General features: G+C 37.7%; 1 protein-coding gene across 1 annotated transcript in view; it reads left to right on the top strand.

The window, feature by feature from the left end:
* Positions 1-4,540: 4,540 nt before the first annotated feature.
* The window catches only part of LOC135768256 (synaptotagmin-7-like), a 74,781-nt gene continuing 55,920 nt past the window's right edge, over positions 4,541-23,401 (top strand). Inside the window, exon 1 of the mRNA XM_065277489.1 lies at positions 4,541-5,405. Within this exon, the coding sequence (XP_065133561.1) occupies positions 5,369-5,405 (37 nt within the window). The 5' untranslated portion in view covers positions 4,541-5,368. The remainder of the gene's footprint in view (positions 5,406-23,401) is intronic.

The raw sequence follows: 23,401 nt of genomic DNA, 5'->3' as shown, positions 1-23,401 counted from the left end.
CCCTAAATGCATTGAAGCAACTGCCATGTGATTGGTTGATTAGATAAGTGCATTAATGTGAAATTGAACAAGTGTTCCTAATAATCCTTTAGGTGAGTGTATTTAGTAATATGAGTTGATAAAGAGTTCATTTGTACAACTTTAAAGGTGATTTTCTCAAGATTTAGATTTTTTTGCATGCTCAAATTCCAGATTTTAAAATAGTTTATGGATATAATAATGTAATTGATCATTATAATCCATAAATTATAATTATAATCCATTGTAATCTCTTTTTCAAAAATTGCCCCTTTTGTGGCCCAGGGTCACAGTTATATATACTGTATGTTGATTTGCCAAACGAATGCATTTTTTATTTTTCTTATGTTTAAAATAATTCTTTGTACGAATCATTGTTGTTGAATCATTATTTGTAAATTTGTGCTGTACGCACATTTTACAAACATATTTGTGCGTATGCATGCTTAGTGAATGAGACACAATTTTTCACCATTTGTTTGACAGCATATACACCTTTTATTCATTGATAACAAGTTTGGGTATAATCTGATGACATCTTGGAGCAAATGTCACGATGTTCGTTTGAATAGTGACCTACAGATAGAGTTCACCATAATGTACTCAAACAAAGAATTGTTTTACTTTTTTAACAATATAACGTTGTTTTTAGTAATGAAACAGGTGCACTTTAATATACAGTACAGGCCAAAAGTTTGGACACACTCACTCGTTCTTTATTTATACATTATTCCATATAACATAATAATAATAAACTCATCCAAACTATGGCATAACACAAATGCAACTTTGGAAATTATGTTGGTGACTTAAAGCATCCAAAATAAACCAAAACTTTTATTTTTTGAAGTGCAGTCACCCTTTGCCTAGAAATTGTTGAACCTAGGGATGCTTAACAATTAATCGCGATTAATCGTTAGCAGGATTAAAGTTTTTGTTTACATCATATATGTGTGTGAACTGTGTATAATAACTTTGTATAAATAAAATGTACACACATGCATGTATATGTTTTAGAAATGTTTACATTTGTATATTTATGTATAATTTATATTATATATAAATACTTAATATATACATTTTTTTTTCTTAAAATTACACATGAATGTGTTCATATTTATATATATACATATTTATTATACACAGTTTACACACATATGTGATGTAAACAAAAACTTTTATTCTGCTAACGATTAATCACGATTAATTGTTTAGCGTCCCTAGTTGAACCGTATGCGTTTTTTTAAGAAGCTTCTTACATTTTTAATGAAGGATGAATTATATATATAGAAGGAGTTCATATATAATCCATGCTCTTATTGGCTGCTTTTTCTTCAATATTCAGTGTAAGTCATCTATTTCAAAAATAATATTTTAAAATAAAATTAATCTGTTACTACAAAAGTAATTTTAAGCATTTAACCATACAGCTTTAGCTTAAATGATTTTTAAGATCATAGTTAACATTTTAGTCAAGTGTGTCCAAACTTTTGGCCTGTAGCCTACAGTATGTTTAGAAATGTCATTGCAAGGTGTCTTTAAATAAAGCCGAGTCAAACATGCATTTTAATCTAGGACTAGGGCAAGCCTTGTCCGAAAAACCACCACATAGTGCGTAACTTTGGTGCAAAGGCATACAGAACAATTCAGTGATGATATGAGTGCTAAAGATCACTTTAGCGAGCACCCACACTAAACACCCACCCTAACACACTGTAGGTGTCTTTACACAGAGAAGATCCCCTCACAGCTTTCTCATGTAATTCCATAATAACCTTTGATTTATAAGATGATCATCTACAGCACAACAAAGGTACCAGACGCATTACAGCACCATGCAAAATTACCGTAATGAGTCTCGTGTATAACACCTCCAATTCCAAGTCATTAACGGCCAGACGCTTCACACGGGCATCATTATAATACATATTGCATGTAAAAACCTGCCACTTCATATTGCTTAATAACGTTACGTAAAAATATACAGACTCGACACTCACTTGATAGCATAAATGCTTTGCCTGGGGGTACAATTAAATTCCCATTGTACACAATAAACCATTAATCTTCATACTGAGTTTTTCTGACTTAGGTCTGTGTGTAAGTGTCACAGATTCCTAATGCACTTCATATAAACGCTGACTTTGGCAGGAGATAATGAATGGAGGAGAATAATGAATTGTGGGTAATTACTGGGAGGAGGCGTGGCTTCCTCCACACATACACCTGCTGAAAGATGCCGAGTTTACATTACAATACACAACAGTTACAGCACAGTACATTCATAATGTCATGTCCTTCTTTATTAAATAATATTTATTGAACAATAAAGGTGTTGATGTGTGATTTTACTTGAAACTGGATTTGTTCTTTATTGTAAATATTGTGTTTTAAATTAAATAACTACTTAAAAACAGTACAGTAATTTATCATCAAGACTATGAATGACGCACACACTTTTTCGTGTATGTGCACAAATGACAATGTCATACTAAAAGCAGCACAAAGCCATCCAGACACAGTTCATCGAGCATCAAGTCACCCTTATGGCAGTTTGTTAAAGACGTAACAGATAATGGTAAAGGTTATATAAGAGTTTATTATCTACTGTACATCCCGCTGTGTTCGGATAGTAAATCTTTCCTCGGCCTGGCCAGTACCCTATATAAATAAATCCTGTTTGCCTAAATCGAAACTCACGAACCATATGTGAGACAAATTAAATGCGTTTAATTTGACTAAACAAACCGCTGGCATCAATCTCTGACCTTTACATTGGTACCCAGAGACGTTATATATCTGAACAACCACAGGACTGCCAACTAAATGACGCCAGCTGGTGTTTGGGGACGTTTGGACGGTCATTAAGTTAAAATAATGAACAACGTAATATGTTTAGTATAAAATGAGCATCTCTATTTAATAAGTCATCATTTGATTGAACAGCATCTCTGCTGGGTGTCATTAGCTTTACATTAAAGCCCACAAGGTTACACATATCTATGACTACAACTAAATTAAGATGCACCAATATTAAACATTTACCTTTACAGTGCATTACATAAAATACAAAGGGAATGCACATGGATAGAGTCCTCGACCAATAGCAGTTTGGGCAGGTGTGCAATGCAACAGGACACCTGACTTGAAAAGTCGTACAGTTTTGTTTAATAATACAAAATAAGAATTAGTGAATACGCATTCAGAACAAAATAATGAAGATTTTTTTAAATGTCAGTATATTATGACGTCAACACAGCAAGCGTCTCCATCCTATAGATGGTTTTAGCAGTAACACCATAAAAAAATGGCTTTCGTGAAACAAATGTAACTTCTGGTAAACAACAAGTACATTACCTTAGTTCATATATCATAGCTAACGTTACTGTGTAAAATGTGTACGATATAATGTATACAATATTAACTACAAATCGGCTGCCAAACCTCCACATGGTGATTCATGATTGCCTTCTCCCCTCGAAACAAAAACATTTGTTATTTTCAACAAGGTATTTGTTACAGAGATCAGTTTAGCCACTAGTCAGACCATTAAAGGGGTCATAACGTGAAAAACCAACTTTTTTCATGTTTAAGTGCTATAATTGGGGCCCCACACTGCAAAAATAATTTTTCAAGAAAAAAATTCTTAGTATTTTTGTCTTGTTTTCAGTAAACATATCTTAAAATTCTTAAATGAAGGTGCTTTTTCTTGATGAGCAAAACGACCCAGGAAAATAAGTCTAGTTTTTAGACCAAAAATATTAAATTTAAGTTATTTTCTGCATAAAACAAGCAACAAAAAAATCTGCCAATTGGGTTAGCACATTTTTCTTGAATTTAGTGTTTAAGAAAAATGTTCAAGATTTTTTGCTTACCCCATTGGCAGATTTTTTTCGCTTCTTTTATGCACAAAATCACTTTAATTTGATATTTTTTGTCTAAAAACTAGACTTATTTTCTTGGGACATTTTGCTCATCAAGAAAAAGCATATTATTTAAGAATGTTTAGATATTTTTACTGAAAACAAGACAAAATAAGTAAGATTTTTTTTTCTTGAAAATCATTTTTTACAGTGTGGGAACACCACAGATTTATTTTACATCTTTAAAAAATCTCATTTTATGACTCTTTTAATAAACAAACAGAGACCGGAAGTTAAGTTCCTTCCACGGCCACAACGCACGTGCGTCCGATGAAACCGTCAAGAACAGGTAGGCTATGATTTTCAATACGTATCACTTTAAATTTCGTCTCTTCTTCACAAAAAGCTTTCTTACTGTACTGTAAATATAGCACACGTGTCGAATTAATACTTTTATGATCCCATTTTTCACAATCGTGAGCCCAATTTCATTGGACGTTTTACTGTACAGATAACATTATGTCAGGATAAAAAATTTACAAATAAAAAATGATATGGTTTCGGACTGACATTACGGTGAGTTAATGATGACACAACAGTAAAGTTTGGCCGTCTTTGTCTCTTAACTGCAGGTGTATTGTTGTTGTAATGGCGCAATTACACCGCTAGACGCCGCCACATTGACATGCAATTCATCAGTTTTTTAGAGGCGTGAGCGGCGTGCGCAATGAGTCCGTGGGACGGGGAGATGCTGTTTATTGTAGGTCTTCATTCGCTCTTTCTTCTCTAGTTACTTTCCTCTTCACGATACCCACCGCTACCTGTGCGTGAGAACCGGGTCGATAAGGCGGGGCAGGTGCAACCCGCTGAGAACACGGACTCCTTCCCCATCGGGATAGTGACCGACCAACCCCACCTGCGGAGTCTCATCTGCGCCACGGGTGCACAAATAGAATGTTATGCAACAAGCACACCTTCAGCTAGTGTGTCACTTACTCGAGTGGGTACCAGGTGCATCTTCAAGACTCAAAGGAGAGAAACAATCTTGTTTTAAAGGCACACATCCACGACGCTCTCTCCCAAGAGCAAATCTGTCACTGTGCAAGCCACACAAGCATGCATGGTGAATTTATAAGTTTTATTTGGCATGAATGTTTTGCATTGTCAAAGCATGTTATATGTGCATGCATACAGTATACACACCATAACAGCTCCAGTGCTTTCTATACCCCAGCCCACCCACCCCACCCGTGGGGCAATGTCTCAAAGCACGTCACCGCGCGGTTGCGCGCGCGTGTGTGTGTGTGTGGAGGGAGAGAAAGTAGATGTGCAGACAACCTGCTCGCGCGTAATTCTAGTAGGACTCTCCGCCGAGCAACGACATAATAAACACTTACGGAACCGCAAGAGTTTACCCGGCGGAGTAACAATAACCACTGAGATCACGTCAGCCTATCCAACCAGGAGAACATCATCAGTTTGCAGCCATGTATCTGAACAGGGAGGAGGGCTACTACAGCAAAGGTGAGTGATTTATTTCTTTTTACAAAAAACTTGTTGGAGTATCTTCGTATGGAGAGGTGCTGGCACGCGCTGGCTGGTCCGGCGGGGTGGCACGAGAGGGTTTTGGGATGGTGTAGTTGGCACGATCAAACAGTTGTTTGCTGTCACGGGGTCATCGCCCCCTTGCCCCCCGTGCTTTATACATAGGCACGCGCTGACTGTTTTACATTGTTACGCGCTCCTTGCATTGCCAACGGGCATTCGCGTGGCAATGCTGCGTTGTTGCACATTTGATAGGAGAAAAAAAAACTTTGATTTGAGGTCCCGTGCACTTGCATTGAAGGTCTTTGTTATTGCATAATGAAAAGCATCGCTTCAGAAGTACTTGTTGTGCCCGATGCGCGCTTCTTTGATGCATTTGTCCTTGATATACCCTGACACCGAGAGGCTTGATAAAGGACATATGACTAAATCACAAGGTCATAGCATTTCAAATCGTGGCTAGACACTGCGTCTCTTCTCAGTTACGCGCAACATCACCGCGACATTATAGCAATCCTCGCGCATCCTTATGATATTACGTGGGCGCCTTGCTGGTGGCTGTTATTTATGTTATTTCTCCCACGTGTTTCCGAAGCGTGATTCCCCGTAAATTCACGGGGCGTCCACTATAATTTTCTCCGGTGTCCCTCCCACGGTAAATGAATAGCTCCGGGGCTCCGGACGGACGGGAGGTGATTGGAATTACGAGCGCAAAAGCGTTCGGGCTGTGCCAGCAACACCTGCTGCTAAACATAAAGAAAAGACATAAAGAAAAATGCCTCAAATGTTTGAGGAGGGGTAATGGCAGTGTGGATGTAACAGGCGTGAATACGACTGTGTGGGTTTGAATAGAGAAGGCGGTCACGGATGAGTCCCCAACTATAGCCTAATACGAGACCAATTTTGGAAACCGAATCGTCTCGGAATTTTAAAGAAAGGCTTTAATATTTTCTTTGCCAAACTTTGATATGCAAAACACGAGTTTATTTATCCCAATGAATACATATTGAGCCTGTCAATCTTTGTATCAGTTAATGTGACGTTTAGCCAGAGTTTAACTATTTGCAGATGTTTAGAAAAATTTTAAGGTCGTTTTCCTGTTTACCAGGTTCACAAGTCTGGGCTTACCTTTATAGCTGTTAGTAAAGCTCTTGTAGTAGGTGTGTGTTTGCGGAGAGTTTAAGTGACGTCAAATTTCGCCGTTGAGTGGCTCTGAACTCTTCGCGCCTTTCAAGGTGGAGGCGGGAAGCGCGAGTTCGATCTTAAACTGAAGGGATTTCTCTGTAATGTTTACAGTTATTTAATCGAATGGTCGTTATTTTTACGAGTTAATTGAGGTAAATGAGGTAAGTTTCTGCTAGTACGGTCACATGGATGAACGCAACTGTGCGTTCATTAATTGTGTTTGATTAAAACCCCATAAGTGTTATATAACAGGCCATTAATGAGGGAAATAACTCATTTTGAGTCGGGAGAATCGAACAACGAACAGACTGTATACACAAGGCACAATCTGGAATCGTGTCAAAAACATATTTTGACTTCCATTCTTGTTACTCAACATTTAGTTACTTAATAAGGAGATCAAATGCAAACCACTCTATTTCTAAATGGCATGAGTCCAGGTTTAAGTGGATTTTTTAAGCAAATGTATTTGATGAACATATAATAGCCTAGGTATCATTATCTCCTTTTTGACTGATGTGGCGTTTAGCGGCTTTTACATTTGAGCTCATATGACCTCATAAAGAGATACATGTAAGGTTGATTTGATTTTCATAGAAGCTTTGAACAAAGCAGAAGTCTTGCAGGTATTAAATGTCTTCTGTTAACCCTGAGGAAAATGTTATTGCACAGTGGTTGCTCTTTCATAGCTCAGGAGATTTCTTAGATGTTCTTAGATGTGTATCAACGTTGTCTCAGATGTTTTTCCTAAAATAGCATGGAGCTGTAAAATTAAAGGATTAGTCCATTTTCTAAAAAAAAATCCAGATAATTTACTCACCACCATGTCATCCAAAATGTTGATGTCTTTCTTTGTTCAGTCTAGAAGAAATTATGTTTTTTGAGGTCGCGCTGGCGCGTCACGCGACTGGAGGAAGACGAGAGTTGTGGTTTAAAAGTGCATATTTTGAATTTTTCTTGCCAATAATGACAATCGTTTCACTAGACAAGACCCTTATGCCTCGTTTGGGATCATTTAGAGTCCTTTGAAACTGCAATTTTAAACTGAATTGAAACTGTTAAGTGTTGGGGTCCATTAAAGTCCATTAAAATTAGAAAAATCCTGGAATGTTTTCCTCAAAAAAAAAAAAAAAACATAATTTCTTCTCGACTGAACAAAGAAAGACAGCAACATTTTGGATCACATGGTAATGAGTAAATTATCTGGACTTTTTAAATGGACTAATTCTTTAATTTAAAGTTTATAATTGTTATATTGCGTAAATTTGATGAGAAATATTTAAGTTTATATTAAAATCTTTTATAATATTGACTTAGACTTGGCAAATCGTGAGCTTAGTTTATGACATTTTTGATATCTCATCTATTAAAAGTCTAGAAGAGACATTTGTGAGAATCCTGGATCTTTTTCTCAGAAGAAATATCCGAGACACCAAATATTCATTTATTTTCAATTTAATCTCATTGATGTTTAGGAGTAATAATTGAGATATTACAAAAATCTTATCTGTGACACTTCTTATAGGAATGAAGCTTCTGCTAAGCAAGCTTAAATTCATGCGTGTTTGTTTTTAGAAATGTGTCAGACTATTTATAATAACACAATTCGAGTGTACATTGCAATCTCAGCACTGTCACTATGAGCCCTAAAGGGGACATTAATGTGAACTGCTATGGCCATGTTTTTTTAGGTCATTTACTGTCATAGTGAAGCAACAGTTCAAACAAATCTGGAAGAGTATTTTATTTAAAGTCGACCTGTTTAAAGGTAGTTAAATCTTTCGCCCCCTTGAGTATTTTTTATGATTGTTTCTGCAAAAACACTTGCTTAATATCTACAATGTACTCGCTTGCCAGGCATTTACAGCAGCGGTTATGTAGGCTACTTGTGCATATATATTTATGGCTTGTGGCTTTTTGGGCCATAATTTTTTTTCTTATTTAACATTTACAGTAGCATTGTACATTGACCGCCCTCATGGATGATAGTATGCGTGTGTGTGTTTGTGTAAATATGATAAATGTGTTACAGGGGCACAAAAGGAGGGATATAATGTTTAGAAATGATTGACACTTCATGTATTATTCATGCAATCCTGTTGATCTGAAAGAGGGAGAGACACACAGGCAAAGGGAAAAAAATGACAAAATGTCACTAGCTGTACTGTACCTCCATAGACAGATCTCGCTGAATGTCTGCACTTACATGTAAAAATACTAACAAGTTACGGATCCATGCAGATTTATAACAGATAGTCAGGTTGGCCCTGGGGGGATTAGGACGAATCTAAGGGCCCATGCACTTTTGGGGCCCCCAGAGATTATTTTTAATGACTAGAGTCACTAGCTGCGTCCCAATTCGCCTACTTACTGTATACTATGCCTTAAGGAAAACACGACTGTTTTTCAATATTTTACTTTGTTCTTACCTCAACTTAGATGAATTAATACATACCTATCTTTTTTCAATGCATGCACTTAAACTTTATACAGCACTTGTTTAGCATTTAGCCTAGCCCCATTCATTACTATGGCTCCAAACAAAAGTTTTATTTTGTGCCATCATACTTACTCATGTAACATGAAAGTTTTTGGTGGCTTCTAAATTCATCGCTGTTTGGAGCCATAGGAATGAATGGGGCTAGGCTAAATGCTAACACATTCACGACGCACTGTATAAAGATTAAGTGCACGCATTGAATAAAGATAGGTATGTATTAATTTATCTAAGTTGAGGTAAGAACATAGTAAAATATTGAAAAACGGTGGTGTTTTCCTTTAATAGTATGAGATAGTCCATAGATATTAAAAATTTTAGTTTTAGGAATCTGCTCGATATGTATTTGTACAGTCTCTCTCTCGCTTTCTCTCTCTCTCTCTATTGTAGGTTACTCTGAATAATTATTCCCATTCAATTTTCAGTCTGACCTTCGAGGTTGATGCTGGAAATTAATTTGTTCATGTCAAAGATTTGTTCAAAACCCGTTCACAACTTGAAACACTACTGATAGATGGACATAATTATGTCTGTACATCATCCAGTGAACTGCTTGGCCATTATCTGCCCTGGGATTTGTTGCTTTTAGCCTTAAGAGGTATAAAACCTTCTAAAAACCTTTAAAAGGCTTGACCGAAGATGGCCGCAGAGCCCTTTGAGAGACGTCCTTTGACCCGTCGTTCCTTAGAAAATTACTCACAGTACCTGAACTCAGACAACATGGGATAGTAATTGGAAACCAGTACCCAGCTTTTATAGGAGGGATAAGTGAGAGGGTGAATTGATTTTAAGCTGTGTACGATCCAGCTCGCTGTTATAAGAAAAAGGAAATTGATTCTGAATTTGAGCCTCTTCATCTTAATAAATATTAGATAGCAAATTTGGCAGCTAATGAATACGCCCACATGTTTTCGAGTTTGAGTGCCTCCTTACGATTCTTTGGAAATTATTTTTTGCATTCCCTTCGCAGGCCAGTCTCATTCTTTGTACACGATTGGTTTTATTGGCAAATGGAAGTGTGGACATGACCTTGAATGAAGTGCAAAACAGCCTCGATGTTCATTGTCATGGTTGAATTTAACTGAAAAATGCGCCTTAACAATCATCCTCAATGGTACTCAAAACAAATTGAGTGACCTTAATATTGAAAAGGTTACGTTTAAGAATTCCAATTGTTTCTTTCCTTTGCAGTTGTCGTGATGGCAGCAACATTGGTTGTAACAGTAAAATAAGTAATAAGTATTCTGTTTTGAAGGACATTTTCTTACTTAAAGTCGCCCTGTGGTAAAAAGTCTGTGTGCTGTTTTTCAAATGCTTTAAGCAGGGTTCCCATGGGTCCTTGAAATCCTTAAAAGTTTGTGAATCTGGGGGAAATAATTCAAGGCCCTGGGAAATTTTTGAAAATAAACATACATAGATACAGGTCATTGAAAGCGCTTGAATCTTTTTTATCGAAAAAGTTTTCTGGAAAAAAAATCCATATTATTCCCTGTGTAGTGTAGGATGATATCATAAAAATTCTTATTAACAGTGCTTAACTGTTCACTTTAAATGCTTATATCTTCTGTATACAAATGTTGATTCAAACCAAAATGTTTTTTGCATAGTTGTGTTTGACACATGAAAACATCTTGGGTTACTTGTGTAACTGTTGTTTCCTGAGAAGGGAACGGGACGCTGCGTCTCCCTTGCCATACTTCCTGCGTCCCTGTAACACCGTGTTTGGGAATATTTCAGATAGCGATATACTTCCTGGCTCCCACGTCACCCTGTCTTTGTCAATAAACCTCACCATTGGTTGAATTTGATATACACATTCAGACACACTTACCCATGGAAGCGTCCCTAAAGTGTCACCGCAGTGACGCAGCGCGAGTTCCCTCGAAAGGGAACTGTAACAATGTATCTTAAAAGGTAACATAATGTAACCTTGCTCTCACTTGAAATGTGTCCCCACCATAGGCTGTAAAAAAAAGATGGACGACACGAAGTCGCCTCCCACCAATGTAATGAATTGAAGCCAAAAATGTTCGACAACGGTCGCCGCCATGTTACGTAAAAAACGTCAATTTGGAGCTGAGGCATGCGCAGAAGGAATCGTCCGTGGAGCCAGAGGCGGAGCCTTGGTATCAAATTCCGCCCAAACGCCCGCGCGACCAATTCAACCACGCCAATCATAACGCCACGCCCCATTTCTATTGCATCAAATTACAAGCTAAAATGAAACTTACCACAATAATGAAGACTTGAAAATATATCAGGGTGATAACAACTACTTGAAAGGACCAAAACCATCTTTCGGAAACTTTTATTGGAAGTGTAAATATTTTTTTTATTTAGAGCAGAGTCCCATTCGTTTGAATTGAGGGGGCGGGGTTTATGACTTGTACTGCAGCCAGCCACCAGGGGGCGATCAAAGAGCCAGAGGCTTCACTTTTCAAGGCTTATGAGGCACACCCGGTCCCCACATTTAGTCCTTGAATTTGAGAGTAATGGACCTGGAAAGTCCTTGTAAGGTCCTTGAATTTGAAGTTAACTAAGGTGTGGGAACCCTGTTTAAGAGAAACCATGTGCAATTTTTATTATTCAACAACTTTGCTTAGTATTTTCTCCATAAAATTAGAAAGATTTTCAAAGACACCAATGTAACCAGGCACATCAACACGGTTGAACGAGTGAATCAGGCATATGTGACGTGCCGTTGGGTTCATCCTACCTAAGCCGGCAAATTTAAAATGTTTTGTGTTTTTCCGTTAATAAATATTCTTTGCAAAGAAATTGTTTTTGTGGCCTTCCTCATTTGTCATGGCTTGAGCCGGTCGTGACAAATATAGGGGCTCGTCCGGTATTTGAACCCAGGACCTCGCGCAAAAAATATTTATTTTATTTATTAACGAAAAAAATTCACAAAACATTTTAAATAAGGAAAAATTCCTTAGGAAAACATAATATTGTAAAATAAAACTACATGCTTAACGCAACCACAAATTTCCAAAGTAACCATAACTGAACTAATACATACCAAGGTAAATGGGAAAACAAACGTAGAACGAAAAAAAAAACCAAGGGCCAAAAAAGGGTAACTTACAACATCACACAGATTTTAATGATGATCAACATGTGTTAAAAATTACCATAATAGTGAAGACCCATTCCACTGCCGCTAAGGTAGGATGAACCCAACGGCACGTCACACAATTCTATGGATACCAAATAGACTCGACGCTAAAACGATTGCAGCACTGCTGCTTCAGCTCTACTTCTGTGACGTGAGCACACACTGCCCATGAATGCATTGTGAATACAACCTTAGAAGTTATGTGTCTGAAACTGCCGAATGTAGCATCTATGTACATATATATCTATGATCCAAGCTGGTGTAGTTGAGTGGAGGCAAAGGCTAATTCACATATTCATGTCTATGGTCCAAGCTTGTACAACTGAGTAAAGGCGGGGACTTATTTGCATATTCACAGACTAATTTATACAAAATGAGGCAAGGGTGTAGAGTTACATGCAAGCTATTTTAAAGGTGGGTTACGTGATTTTTGAAAAACACTTGGAGTCGGGCTGACTACCAAAACACACTTGTAGCCAATCAGCAGTAAGGGGCGTGTCTACTAACCAACATCGTTGGCTTGGTTGCGTATGTGTGGGGTGGATCTATCAAAAGAAGGTCCAGATTCTATTGGGGTAGGGGTGTGTTTGTTTAGGTGATTTCAAATGTCACCATTGGCTTTCAGAGATCATGCACCCCACCTTTAAATCATGAAGAGATTACTGTCACAGAAAAAAACTTACATATGATGCTCAAAAGTGGATTTAAAAAAAAAATTATTGACTACAGGGGGACTTTAATTTTAGATTTTTTTAAACCATCAACACAAGTCTGGATTAATGAAACGATTGTTAATAACACCTCACTATCAGATCCAGCGCTCAGATGAGAGATTAGAAGGCTGTCAATCATATTGATTAATGCTAATTTCAACCTCGGGGTCAGACTGAATCAAAACAGTGGCACAATGCCTCAGTCAACAATGACAATTTTTTTCCAGATGAACTGTGTGAAATCATATCTTCTGAGGCAGTATTTATCATTTGACAAATCCATGGCACTAGTGGGCATTAATGTAATTTGCAGCAATGTAACGGTCATTAAAATGATTAGCATGGAAAGGGACAAGATGGAAATTGAGAATAGGAGAGAGAGAGAGAGCTCTGACTTTACCGTACATCACATATACTAAAACTGTGAGGTACAGTACAGTATATACTAAACAACGAGGACTGTGACTGTGTCATATGGTAGAGATTTTGTGTGCTTGTTATGAACATAAAGTTGTTAATAGAGAATTTACCTGATGCGCTGTCAGTGTGTGTGCCGATTAAATGTATTGTTGTGAAGTTGTTTATATTCGGATGTCAGACTTGTCATAGTTTTGTAATTAAGGAATAATTGTATCTCTTGCTCCGTCAAGTTTAGATTAAAACGAGAACATCAAATGATCTTATTTAAAAAAGGCATTACTTAGGCTGGTTATTTAATATATAATCAAATTCTGGGAAAAATACGGTACTGTGATGACTCATACGGTTATATCCTGTAAGTATTAAGGTCATTAGGCAAAGTGCAGATTGTTATTTTGTGGTTGTTCAAATGTTAGTCTTACAGCCAACATCCTACATCTCGCTGTCATGTGCAGGAGAATGGGTGTGTCCTGTTTTTGTTTGGTTGAAATGCAGATGGTGTTATTGAGAGGGAGTGATTGCGAGTCCTCGCTAATGCTTGACTTTGTTTGGATGGGTGAAATTTAAATGGATGCCTGATGGAAAGGGTTGGGCATGGTCAAGTGAGGAAAGACTTTGCTTGTGTAAGAGAGAGAGAGAGAAAGAGATCATAGTCCATTTTCATTAGCGGAAAAATATTCCTTCTAAATGACAAGTACAAATGGCATTATGAAATCTTAAAGTGCACCTATTTCATTGTTAAAAAACAACGTTATTTTGTGTATTTGGTTTAATACATTGTGTTTGTGTGGTTTATGGTTAAAAAAACGCATTATTTTCCACATACCGTAAATTTTTGTAGCTCTAGATTAGGGGTGGCACGGTTCACAAAGGCCACGGTTCGATTCATATCACGGTTTTAGGGTCACGGTTTTCAGTTCTTTGCGGTTCTTGTTTACGTTTTTTTTCTTTTAATTGTTATCACTCCAGAAATTTACTTCAGCATATAATATATAGCTTAATTATTCACAATTTAGGATGCAGTAAATTGTTATATCATGTAATCATGCATGAATTTGACACATTATTCATTTCTAAAGGAAAGCTAGTTGAGATTTTGATACAGCAAGAGAGAAGACATTGATGACTTTTCATTTACTTGGCAAATAAAGGAGAATGTGTATTGCTATGTCTACAGGAACTTATGTGCCTTTTTAGCACACAAATATTGAACTTTTATGATTAAATTGAAGAATTAACTTGCATTTATCAAACTGCCACCTTTAGTGTAGCTTTAAGCCTTGTTTATACTCGACGCAACCACACGAACACAAGGGTGTGCACGGCAAAAATGACGTCAACGCGGAGTGGGCGGTAGTGCATGTTTTGAGTGCGCGAGACACCATTTCACTTGGCGGTGTGCACGCAAATTTTGTAACTTTGCGCAACCCAAGAAACACGAGTTCCAGGCGAATCTAGCCGAGCATGATGTCAAGCCAGCACCCCAGTGCGTCAAGTATAAACACCTCCCCAAACGGAGGCTCACGCTGTGGAGCCAGACGAAAGTATACAAGGCTTCAGGTAACATACGGGCATGATGCTACATTGCGCATGCGTCGCTGGATTTACGCTGGAACGATAACTAATAAACACTTACACACCAAAGGAAATGTAAAATCATGAATCTCCCAATTCTGATTTTATGATTAATTTCCATTAAACGTTTTAGTTTCGTACTGTATGTTAAGTATTGGCAGTGTTGGTGAATTCAGACTTTACAGTTTTTATGGGAATGTTTGGTCTTTACTCGGGCTGTCACAATGATTAAATAATCGTCTTATCGCGATTGTTTGACCTCATCGTGATGATTTCAGATGACCGCAATGATTGCACATCTCTTAAAACACAAGGGGGAGCTGCAGTGCCTGTATAAACGAGACAGTATCAGATTACTATTAAATATGTGTTATGTGTATTAAAATTTACTGACAGATTTAATTTAATTAATCACAACACTACTGAAAATTATTTCATAAACAAAGAAAAAAATTATGAGAATTAAATGTCAAAGCAATAAAATAGACAATTAATCGTCATAATCGACACAGTTTATTAAGCAATTAACCGTAAGCCAAATGTCATAATCGTAAGTCTTTACCACAGCTCAGGCCCTGTTTACACGAGAACGTGAAAACGTAAAAATGTTTTATCGGATGTCCCTTTCGTATACACGGCGACTGCGTTTTTTGGGGCTTAAAAACGCAAAAAAGTTAAACCACCCTCCAAAGTGGAAATTTTAAAAACACTCTACCGTTGTGTTCCCGTCTAAAGGGTAAAAACGCAAACATGTCGGACCATCGTCAGACCTTCAAGTTGCCATAGCAGCTCTGATAAATATACAAGAGTCTTTCCAGCAGTTGTACGAAATATTCACGGCTAGTATTACTGATCAGAGAAGGTGCATTAATTACCTTAATTAATTAATTGTTGATGCGCCAATTTGTCGGAGGTAAACCAGACGCACACAGGTGCGTGGACTTGGTGTTGTTGTGTGTCAGTGCCACCTAGCCGCCTGGAGTGCATACTACATCGAATATCACACATTTTTGCATCACCATATGCACGCAGATTTCCCCCAAAAAACGCTCGTATAAACGTGGAATAAAAAGTGATAATGCAACCCACGTTTGTGTTTTCTCTTCAGTGGTAAAGCATTGCTTGCAGTGCAAAATGTTGTGGGTTTGATCCCAGGGAACACACATGCTGATAAAATGTAGCCTATACCTTGTAATGCACTGTAGTTGTTTTGAATAAAAGCATCTGCCAAATGCAAAATGTACATGTAATGTAGGCAGAAACACGCACACTATACTGCTAGTATCACCATAGGAGCTAAATATAGGCATTGTGTGAGGTCACCTGAAATAGCCGTCGAGTAGATTTTAGGTCATATTCTTTCTGGGTCCGTCTCACAGAGGAATAATAAATCAGCAAGAAAAATCAAAATAATGCATCTAAGCATTGTGGCGTGAGATGGTTTTCCCTGTGGTCTTCCTAATTCAATATTGACGTAGTTCCTCTTGTTCAGTGTTATTAGGATGACCTCTTGATTTTGCTCCAAGACTAAAAGCATCATTTTGGCATAAACCCTCCATTTGAGAGCGAGTGTATTAATTCAGTCTAAAAGTGGCATCGCAGCACTTAAGAGGAGTAGACTTGAGTTGGATCCAGACATGTTTGTCATTCAGGGAGTGGTGGAAGTCAGTACAACCTTCTCTTCTCTCATCTCCTCTCTTCTCATCTCGTCTTTTTCTCCTCGTCTTGTTTTTCTTCAGTTTTTTTATTCTTTTCATCTCATCTTTTCTCTTCTGGCTATTTCTCATTTATCTTATCTTGTCTCTTCTTGTTTGACCTTTTATCACTTTTGTTTCTTTTCTTCTCATCTTATCTCATAATGTCTCATCTCTTCTGCTCTGTTTTTTGTCTCATCTTTTCTCCCCTTTTCTCATTTATCTCACCTTGTCTCTTCTTTTCTCTTTTGAGCTTTTGTCTCTTTTCATCTGGCCATGTCTCGTCTCTTCTCTTCTCTTCTCTTCTCTTTTTAGCTTTTGTCTCTTTTCATCTGGCCATGTCTCGTCTCTTCTCTTCTCTTCTCTTCTCTTCTCTTCTCTTCTCTTCTCTTCTCTTCTCTTCTCTTCTCTTCTCTTCTCTTCTTGTTTAATCTTTTGTCTCTTCTCATCTGGCCTTGTCTCTTTTTGTCTTGTGTCGTCTCTTTTCATCTCCTTTTCTCTTCTCTTCTCATCTGGCCTTGTTTCTCTTTGTCTCATCTCTTCTCCTCTCTGTATTTTCCCCTTTCCCTTTTCTGATTGTATCTTATAATCTTGTCTCTTCATTTTGGCCCTTGTGTCTCTTTTCTCATTTAATCTTGTGACTTCTCTTGTGCTATTTCTCATTTATCTCATCTTGTCTCTTCTTGTTTGATCTTTCATCACTTCTTGTCTCTTTTCTTCTCATCTAATCTCACATTGTCTCATCTCTTCTCCTCTCTGTCTTGTCTCATCTCACTTTTTCCCCTTCCCTTTTCTGATTGTACTTTATCATCTTGTCTCTTCATTTTTGCCCTTGCATCTCTTCTCATTTAATCTTGTCTCTTCTTGTCGCTCTTTTCTTCTTTTTCTACTTTTTCATCTCATCTTTTCTCTTCTGACTATTTCTCATTTATCTCATCTTGTTTCTACTTGTTTGATCTTTCATGATTTCTCGTCTCATTTCTTCTCATCTTCTCTCTTCATGTCTCGTCATCTCTTCTGCTCTATTTGTCTCATCTTTTCTCCCCTTTTCTCTTTGATCTCGCCTTGTCTCTTCATGTCTTACTTTTAATCTGTTATTGTCTTTTCTCTTCAGTTTTTTTCCTTTTTGTTATGTCTCATCTCTCCCCTTGCCTTTCCCATTTATCTCTTTTCTCCTTTGGAAAGTATATTTCCAGACTTACAGATATTTTGTAAGTTGGATGGATTATTATGGCAGTGTGTGAAATAGCGGCCTGAAGTAAAACTTTAGTCAAGGTCATGTAGAGGAGAGCAGGTGTATATGTGTGTGTGTAAGCATGCGTGAGAAAAGGAACAGTAAGGAGAGAGTGAGTGAGACAGGTTTGTAAACTAAGAGATGAGAAAAGGTTTACTGATGATGATGTTGACAGAGAGAGAGAGAGAAAGAGAGAGAGAGAGAGATGAAAGGCTAGAGCTTCATGATAGTGATGATGAGAGTTAAACCCCAACATATAGCCAATGTGTGTGTCTGCTGCTTTAATGCATGCAGTTTGTTATGCAACCATCTCCTGGTTTAACACAAGCAGCTTTACATCCTCTCCTCCTGTTTCACTTCTTCTCATGTTCTCCTCTATTTATTTCCTCTTCTCCTGTTCACATCACTGTTTTATCATCTCCTTTCCTCTTGTTATCTCTTCTTCACTCCACGTGTTTTCTCATCTTTTCTCCTCGTTTTTTTCCACTCTTCTTCTGTTTTTTCTTTACTTGTTCTCCCAACTGCTTCTGTTTTCTCTGCTCCTCTTGGTATCCCTTCTCCTCTCTACTCCTCCTCTTGTTCTATCTGATTGTTTCCCCTCTCCTTCTATTTTGTTCTTTTTTTCTGTTCTCACCATTCCTTTTGTTTTCTCCTCTCTTTGTTTTCTCCTTTCTTCATTTCCTCCTCTCTCCTCTTATCATCTCCTCTCATTTCTTTCTCTCTCCACTTATTGTCTCCTCTCATTTCTTTCTCCTCTTATTATCTCCTCTCATTCCTTTCCCTCGCCTCTTTATCTCCTTTTATTCCTTTCTCTCTCCTCTCCTAACATTATCTCCTCTTATTCCTTTCTCTCTCTTCTCCTCTCATTATCTCCTCTTATTTCTTTCTCTCTCCTTTTATTATCTCCTCTCATTTCTTTCTCTCTCCTCTCGTCTTATCATCACCTCTCTTTTTTGTCTCTCTCCTCTTATTATCTCCTCTCATTCCTTTCTTTCTTCTCTTATTATCTCATTCCTTTCTCTCTCCTCTTAGTATTTTCTGTCATGCCTTTCTCCTCTCCTCTTATCATCTCCTCTCATTTTTGTCTCTCTCCTCTTATTGTTTGCTCTCATTTCTTTCTTTCTCCTCTCCCCTTTTATTATCTCCTCTCATTTCTTTCTCCTCTCCCCTTTTATTATCTCCTCTCATTTTTGTCTCTCTCCTCTTATTGTTTGGTCTCATTTCTTTCTTTCTCCTCTCCCCTTTTATTATCTCCTCTCATTTCTTTCTTTCTCCTCTCCCCTTTTATTATCTCCTCTCATTTTTGTCTCTCTCCTCTCATTATCTCCTCTTATTCCTTTCTCTCTCCTCTAATCTCCTCTTATTCCTTTCCTTCTTCTCTTATTATCTCATTATTTTCTCTCTCCTCTCCTCTTATAATTTCCTCTTATTCCTTTCTTTCTTCTTATATAATCTCATCTCATTCCTTTCTCTCTCATCTCCTCTTATAATCTCCACTCATTCCTTTCTTTCTTCTCTTATAATATCATCTCTTTTCTTTCTCTCTCCTCTTATTATTTCCTCTAATTTCTTTCCTTCTCCTATCCCCTTTTATTATATCCTCTCATTTCTTTCTTTCTTTCTCCTCTCCCCTTTTATTTTCTTCTCTCATTTTCTTCTCTCTCCTCTCATTATCTCCTTTTATTCCTTTCTCTCTCTTCTCCTCTTATAATCTCCTCCTATTCCTTTATTTCTTCTCTTATTATCTCATTCCTTTCTCTCTCCTCTCCTCTCCTCTCCTCTCCTCTCCTCTCCTCTCCTCTCCTCTCCTCTCCTCTCCTCTCCTCTTATAATCTCCTCTTATTCCTTTCTTTCTTCTCTTATTATCTCATCTTATTCCTTTTTCTCTCATCTCCTATCATTATCTCCTCTTATTCCTTTATTTCTCCTCTCCTCTTATAATCTCCTCTCATTCCTTTTCTTCTCTTATTATCTCATCTCTTTTCTTTCTCTCTCCTCTTATTATCTCCTCTCATTTCTTTCTTTCTCCTCTTATTATCTCCTTTCATTTCTTTCTCTCTCCTTTCATTTCTTTCTCTCTCCTCTCCTCTCATCTCCTCTTGTTATCTCCTCTCCACTCCATTCTTTTGTTTGAACGTAAATGCAGATGTGGAACTATGGGAAGAGTCTAAGGAGAGAGTAAATTGGCAGTAAAAGATACAGAACCATGAGGTGTTTAAAAAAAGATCAGAATACCAAACAGACAGGAGAGCAGCCAAAACACTTACAGGTACATAATGATGATGGAGGTATGATGCCACAAACACACAACACATTGTGTGTGTATATGTGTGTTAAGGTTTGTCATGTTTTGAACGGTGCTTTTGAGGAGCTGTGAAAGGAAAAACTGGGAAAAATCTTTTAATCACTCTCCTCTCTGGAGAACAGACGGCCTCTCTGGAGACCTGAAGACAGAAATTGTGTGTGTGTGACTGTTCATGTCTGATATTTTTGTGTGTTATTGTCTGAGAGACAAATGAGGGACTGAATAGGTTGTGCTTTTGTATGTCTGTAGGTTGAATGACGGATGCGAGTTAAATGTGTGAGCCAAGGTGTTTTTGTATGTGTGTATGTGTACAGTATATGTGTGTGTGTGCGTGTGTTTATTTTTAGCCCTTGCTATGCAAGAGCTTTATATATAATGCATCTATGTGCTATAGCAGGGGTTGAACTTCATCTTCTGTGGTCTGAGTGTAGCTGAAGGCTAATAAACAAATAAACAACCCCCCCAACAAAATAATGCAAATCATATACATTGTGTATGCACCAGGCCAGCCTATAGTAATAGAAGTAATAGCAAAGCAAATGATGCTGCACATTCATCCTGGAAATTCATCAGTCTGACATTCGTTTAAAAAGGTTATTAGAAGGTATGCATTTGTGTGTGTCTGTCTGTGTGTGTCTGTGTCTGAGTGTGTGTTAAAATCTGGCAGTGTGTTAAGATGGACTGAACAAGTGCAATCTCTTTAGAGTCTGCTCTTCATATATATCTATCTATCTATCTGTCTGTCTATCTATCTATCTATCTATCTATCTATCTATCTATCTATCTATCTATCTATCTATCTGTCTGTCTGTCTGTCTGTCTGTCTGTCTGTCTGTCTGTCTGTCTGTCTGTCTGTCTGTCTGTCTGTCTGTCTGTCTGTCTGTCTGTCTGTCTGTCTGTCTGTCTGTCTGATAACAGTTTATCTATCTGTCCGTCCATCCGTTTATCTGTCTATCTCATAACAGTTTATTAATCTTTCTGTCTGTCTGTCTGTCTTTTTGTATGTCTGTCTGTCTGTATGTCTTTATATCTATTTCATAACAGTTTATCTATCTATCTGTCTGTCCGTCCATCTGTCTATCTGTCTTTCTCATAACAGTTTATTTATCTGTCTGTCTGTCTGTCTGTCTCATAACACTTTATCTATCTGTCTGTATGTCTTTATATCTATTTCATAACAGTTTATCTGTCTTTCTGTCTGTCTGTCTGTTTGTCTATCTATCTCATAACAGTTTATCTATGTCTGTCTGTCTGTATGTCTGTCTGTCTGTATGTTTTTATATCTATTTCATAACAGTTTATCTATCTGTCTGTCCGTCCATCCGTCTATCTGTCTATCTCATAACAGTTTATTTATCTATCTGTCTTTCTGTCTGTCTGTCTGTCTCTATCTGTCTGTCTGTCTGTCTCATAAAAGTTTATCTGTCTGTATGTCTGTCTGTCTGTATGTCTTTATATCTATTTCATTAAAGGTGCCATTTGTAATAATTGAGGTAAAAGATTTTTAAAAATTAGTTACACGCATCAAAAGAATGAGAAGAAATAAGGGCAAAGATGTCATTAAAAAAATGACAAGGTATAGTGCTGCAGAAATATCAATCTGAATTAGCATGCTAAATTACTAGCTACAGCCCGACTGGTGTTGTAATACCAGTTTCGACCATGGGAGGCGGTATGCGGGCCACGCACATAACCGCCAGCCAAACTGCAATACACGAATAAGTGGGAGTACAGCCCTCTACTAGTACCGCTGCGTCCGAAAACTAAGGCAGCTGACTTGTTGATTTAAGATTTATGAATGCAGCTCAGAGAAATGCAATTCGGACAGCCATGGATTCGGACATGCCTTGATGCCTTCCTGCCTTGCAATAGGGGTTTCGGACGTATTTCAGTTCAGGGAAGAGAGCGGAAGAATGGCTAAAGCAAGAGACATTTACCACTACCACAAACATTTGCTGCAGGGAACAACGCGCTCGGAATCACAAATAAAATATGATAAATAAAGTAACCGAACCAGAGTAAATACTGGCACTGCTTTTCATCGCTGGAGACAACTAATGAACATGAAAGAAATGAGGTTCGACTCCGAAATGACAACTTTTCTTTTCGATTGGTAAGTAAGATGCTGTTAGTATTTCGCTAGAAGTTCACTTATAATAGGCATTGCCATAACCTATGCTCAGCTTGTACATGAACTACGGCTTTGTGCAGTAAATGTGGCTCCATCTGAAAGCAGCTGATGGCGATTCACTTTTAATCAAGAAACCGGCTTCACTGACGAGAAGCGCAATGACTATCGCATGCAAATTATTGCGCATCCTTAGCTGTTAACGTTTAATAGTTAGCTCTACCCACGGATCCGATCCGGTTTTCACCCGTTATCTACCAAGCTGATGCTAAAATGTAACATTAGCTAAGAAGCTTGAAATGTCTTCGATTATAATGAACACCATATGGACGCACGAAACGTAGCGGAAAACATTGCAATTTTAATGAGACAGAATGTTTTTTTTTGTGACTAATGATAACTTAGTTGCTAATGTAAATCAAACTTGATATATGCTGCTGAATTTGCAGCTGCTAAATTAAAATAGACCAACTCACTTTTCTGGAGGTATACTGCCCCAGTCTGTTTGGCGTGTGGAGTATGAATTGATTTTTTTTTGGGCGGACATGTTAAATGGTCCCTTTAACAGTTTATCTGTCTTTCTGTCTGTCTGTCTGTCTATCTATCTCATAACAGTTTATTTATCTGTCTGTCTGTCTGTCTGTCTGTCTGTCTGTCTGTCTGTCTGTCTGTCTGTCTATCTCATAACAGTTTATTTATCTGTCTGTCTGTCTGTCTGTCTGTCTGTCTGTCTGTCTGTCTATCTATCTCATAACAGTTTATTTATCTATCTGTCTGTCTGTTTCTCTGTCTGTCCATTCGTCCATCTGTCTATCTATCTCATAACAGTTTGTCTGTCTGTCTGTCTCTATCTGTCTGTCTGTCTCTATCTGTCTGTCTGTCTCTATCTGTCTGTCTGTCTCATAACAGTTTATCTGTCTGTCTGTCTAATTCTATCTGTCTGTCTGTCTGTCTTATAACATTTTGTCTGTCTGTCGGTCTGTCTGTCTCATAACAGTTTGTCTGTCCGTCTGTCTGTCTGTCTCATAACTGACTGTCTGTCTGTCTGTCTGTCTATCTATCTATCTATCTATCTATCTATCTATCTATCTATCTATCTATCTATC

This window comes from Paramisgurnus dabryanus, chromosome 23 (genome assembly GCF_030506205.2).
Source record: "Paramisgurnus dabryanus chromosome 23, PD_genome_1.1, whole genome shotgun sequence".
NCBI lineage: Eukaryota > Metazoa > Chordata > Actinopteri > Cypriniformes > Cobitidae > Paramisgurnus > Paramisgurnus dabryanus.
Note: the sequence above shows the minus strand (reverse complement) of the source record. Positions and strands in the feature narration are given on the sequence as shown.